At 38.3% G+C, this 4,827-nt stretch overlaps 1 protein-coding gene across 1 annotated transcript; it reads right to left on the minus strand.

The window, feature by feature from the left end:
* Window positions 1-1,316: 1,316 nt before the first annotated feature.
* On the minus strand, window positions 1,317-3,923 carry LOC126757455 (segmentation protein fushi tarazu). The gene is made up of 2 exons (XM_050471386.1): window positions 2,692-3,923; window positions 1,317-2,573 (listed from the first exon to the last, which is right to left on the minus strand). The coding sequence occupies exons 1-2, from the start codon at window positions 3,764-3,766 to the stop codon at window positions 1,876-1,878; spliced, it is 1,773 nt and encodes a 590-aa protein (XP_050327343.1). The 5' UTR covers window positions 3,767-3,923; the 3' UTR covers window positions 1,317-1,875.
* Window positions 3,924-4,827: the final 904 nt, after the last annotated feature.

Consider the following 4,827-nt stretch of genomic DNA (forward strand, 5'->3'; position numbering starts at 1 on the left):
ATTTTGAAGTCGTAGATAATTTTGTCTATTTTGGAACCAGTATAAACACCCCCAGCAATATCAGCCTGGAAATCCGGGAGGAAGACAGGCGCCAGGATTTCAACGAGTCTCATCATGCCAATTTTTATCTTGATTAATTTTAGGTGACACAAGCAACCTTTAGGTGAACAAAACCATTATTTTCTGCGGCAACATGTTGGCAGTTTGTTAGTAATTTCACCGCTTTACTTCTTGCTTTTTTTGTCTCGTCAAAGTTTTGAAGAAAATATATTATATAAAGGCAACTAAACTTTGCTTCATTTTTACTTTAGGTAAATCATTTGGTTACATACAAACCACGATTTGTTCAACAAAACGGTAAGGAATCCCTTACATTCATAATTCACCCAATAATTCTTTCTAATAAATCAATTCTGCGATACTTAAAATGTATAATTAACTCACTTTGCAAAGTGATCAACCGAAGTGAAGTTTTTGTACGGAAACTTTTTTATTTCGTTTTTAATTGCAGATGCGAATAATATTTTTTATAATATTTTTCGGATGAAGGTTGTGGATAACCATTTCTTGGAATATAGCTTTCATGGAAGTACATAATATTTTAAAACTTAGATTATTATTATATTAGATTAATCAAATTAATGCTTACTAAAAACCTGTAAGCACTTAATGATTTAATTAGTTTGACGGCAACTACAACTAAAGTATCTGTGACGCGCATATGGATTGATCTTCCCGTCTTTTGACACTTTTATCGATTCGCCTTAAGTCAACTATCAGCTTCATTCAAGAGTAAACACACGTCATTGCGAACACACTGCACACAGTGTAATGCTCAGAGAACATTTGGGTTCAAAATGAAAAATGAGCAATCAATGTTCAAAGTATGTAATTCAATAGAAAAGGTAATGTGCGCTACCAGCCATCAAACCTACATACACGCGTGTGTGTTTATGCTTGCAGACACATGTTAGGGCACGCGTTCCTGCACGATGATATTTGGTGGTGGTGCATATAAGCCCGATCGCTTCAGTGCAGGACAAAACGCCTTGTGCAAAATGCATTGAATTATATTTATTTAGGGTAGCCAAAATGTGACAGTTTTTGTTTCGAAAAGTAGAATTTATTGATGAAAAATTTTGGCGATAGGGGGGAAATCGTTGCAGCTGTTGTGATTTCACAAAACTTTGTACGTATTAACGTGCGATTATTTGCGTAGGGGTTAACTGCATGTGTATTGATTGCAACATTCTAGGGATGATTTCTCCTGGGCTAACCGTTTCCTGACAATTAAAAAATTCCAAACTCTAGTATCATTATATATTATATCATGATTTTTATTTAAAATAAAGAACTCATTATAAATAGTACTTGCTTATGTATTAATATCAATCAGGTAATTCTATATACATATATGTTTTACATTTTTTATATGATTCAGCTTTCATCACAATGCACAATCTAGTGCTAGTACAACTAGGCGGCTCCGCTATCGGAAAGCCGCCCTCATTCAGGTGTTATTTTCGATACAATCCTATAGAGTATTCTATTAATTTATAGTTTTTGAGCGCGACTGCCACCCGCTTTACAAGCGAAGCGAACGTAATCGGTAAACGTCAACCTTTTGACGAAAGTTCCTATGAGTGTGTTTTTTTTTTCGTTTTAACGCATTTCTCCTTTACTGTGTACACAAGTCCGCAGGGGATCTGCTTGTGTACTATCGTTGCGATCCCTCAAAAATCGGTTTTTCTTTGACCGTTTATCTATCATAGTTAAACGGCAGAAAACCGAAATGTTTGCGCGTCCATGCACCCTCTGAGTACCGCACAGTCAACTGTGTGTTTCTGGTGTTTGTGGATCACCACGCTTTGGCTTCTACGGTAAATACATCGAGGATCCTGCTGATGAGTTTGCCATTTGCTGTGGATGCTGCTGTTGTGAAGGCAATACCTGTTGTTGTTGTTGTTGTTGTTGAGGTATTGGTTGATCTAAATGTTGTTTATGCTGGCGCTGTTGGAGGTAATGCTGCTGCTGGTTCTGGTAGGTGTGCGGTGGATATTGCTGAGCCAATAGATATGGTGACTGCTGTGGATACTGATGATGATTTTGGTTGTATATTGATTGTCCTGCTGATCCGGCACCATACATTTGGCCGCAATGTGGAAAAGTGCCCTGTGCTGGATAAGTGTTCATTGCATTTGGTGAATATCCTTGGCCACCAGCCATGTAGTTTGGATAAGTTGGCGTAATGGGGCCGTTGGTTTGGGCGCCCAAGTACAAATATTGTCCTTGAGAAGATGGTTGAGCAGGTGGACAAGCTTCTGAGTTAGTGGTTGGGTAATGTGGAAGACCGTGTAGTTCTGGTGTGGCGGGTTCCAGGGTGCGGTCCTTCTTACATTTCATGCGCCTATTCTGAAACCAAATTTTTATTTGGCGTTCAGTAAGCGATAACGCATTGGCAATTTCAATACGGCGACTGCGGCTGATATAACGATTCGAATAGAACTCCTTCTCCAACTCCACCGTCTGGAAACGTGTATAGGTCTGACGAGTACGCTTTGAATCTTTACCGTCTGTAAATAATAACACATATAATATTAGTAAATAGTAAATGAAGAAAATAACCAAATAATATATAAATGACTGTAGCTATGTAAAATATATCATGAAAGGGGATTGTCAAATGCTTACCTGCTGGCGAATTGTCTTCACAGAGGGACCAATTAAACTCTGCTGCTGTATCTGTCAAAATTTGATGATTGATTTCATGTTGTTGCAATTGCAATGGCTGCTCTTTATGTTGATTGACAGTTTGATCATGCGGTGACAAGGGTGGTGTGCTAATACCATTGATGTGAGATGTGTTTGTGGAGAGAGTGTTTTTTATTGGTTCAGCAACAGCTGATGCGATTGCCAACGATGGCGGCTCTATTGTAGTTGCCAGCAAAGTTGCAGATGCATTTGATGGAGGTGGTGTGAGATAATCGCTAGTTTTACCATGATTCAATTGTTTCAAAGATTGAGGAGAGTATGCTTCCAAATAACTCATCTCTGTTCGGCTTGGCGATGGCAGTGTACTATGAGTGGAAGGTGTCGACATACGACTGCCGTCAGCGGCAACATCCTGGTCCAAACTGGGCGGTGCACTGACTGGGTAACTAGTTCCATTATCACTCATTGAATTTAAATTGCATTTGCTGGTTGACTGTTTATTTGGGGAACTAACCTTCTCCATTGTGGTAAAAAAGTAGTTGGGATTATACTTTAATTTCTTTGCAGGATTGGTAAGTAAGGAACGTAAGGTGCTGGGTTTTTCTGTCTCTTGTGACAAATTTTCCTCGCATTCGAAGTGTTTTCGCTTAATAGCTTGATTAGTTTGTTTATCCTCAAATGTATTTAAATCTGCGACAACAACAGGACTGTTCTTCGCTTCATCCTTCCCCACGTCGGAATTTTCTTGATTAGTCGTATTTTTATAACCAATATACTGGCAGTATGATTCGGCAGATGCTGCGTTGTTATAACTCCATGCTTCACCATCATATATTTGTTCTGCAGTCTTCACTTGATTTGATTTGAATTGATCATAGCTCGGGTGATATGCCTTAGAAAAACGGGTGTGATCCAGATTGTGCATAAAGTTATTACCACTGGTTGTATCGTAATAAGGCGTATTGTTGCTGTAATATCCACTGTAAGCATACGCTTGTTGCTGAGTCATCATTGTGTTGTTTGCGTATTCAGCGTAATAGTTGGTAGTGGCCATATTTTTAATACATATAGCTAAAATCACGTATATTTATAATTTTTAGCAAGTTAACGTTTGCAACGATGTGATACTGTTGAAGTTACTTTAGCAAATGTGGGATTGAAGTGTCTGATCCAGCTTAAAATACCCTCGAAACCTTAGCTCTTCTGCCTGCGTTTTTTCTCTAACGTCGTGCTTATTCTATTCCTTTATTTTGGCACACGACCTTCCCTGAAATTTGTTGTTGTTAGTATAGCTGATACTCTGTTTATAACATTGTTGTTGCACCGTTTCGCTCGTCATAGCACATAAATATCCCTTCGCATGACATTTTCGACACATGCTGTGCACGTACTACCATCCAAATATGAAGCCGAATGAGTACAATTTTAATTCCCCTCATAGACTATGCTGAAAACACTCATTTAGTTTATACACCATTACCTACAAGGGGTGAAAGCATATTGCAAAATCACAAAAAGCAGGTCAGGTTAAGAAAAATTTATTGCACTTTTCTGTACTATTTTTGTTGAGAGAAATTTTTATCCGAACGGATAATACCTATGTCGACTCAAGACTTGGTCATAGTCGGAGTGGAAAACTCGGATAAACACATGAGATTTTGTCTAAGAACAATGGCTAATGTTTGCATGCCTACCTGCTGAGCTCTTTATTGCTTATAAACGATGTTCTTCTACGTGCAGAGGCCATTATTAGCGCGAGATTTTCAACGCTTTACGCCGCTGCATTCCAAGGTCAAATGAAATACTACTAAAGATTTTCGAGGCCAGGCGTACGCTCGTACTGACTAAATACAATGCGCTTCAAACACTGTTCATATGTACATATGTATATGTTGTGACTACCTCCCACGGTTGATAATTAAAATGAATGCCAAAATAGAAAGACTTTCAAAGGACTTGAAATGGGAAAAGTATCGCTTTCGTACTTCAGCTAATTGAAATAATCATAAACACTAAAGAACTAAAGAAATGCTCTCAAAATTTTAAAATAACGAAGTGTAAAAGCAGCGAAGTGCACGTACATACATATATCATTAGTTTCGAAGCTAAAGGAAT

Source organism: Bactrocera neohumeralis, chromosome 2 (assembly GCF_024586455.1).
Source record: "Bactrocera neohumeralis isolate Rockhampton chromosome 2, APGP_CSIRO_Bneo_wtdbg2-racon-allhic-juicebox.fasta_v2, whole genome shotgun sequence".
Classification (NCBI taxonomy): domain Eukaryota; kingdom Metazoa; phylum Arthropoda; class Insecta; order Diptera; family Tephritidae; genus Bactrocera; species Bactrocera neohumeralis.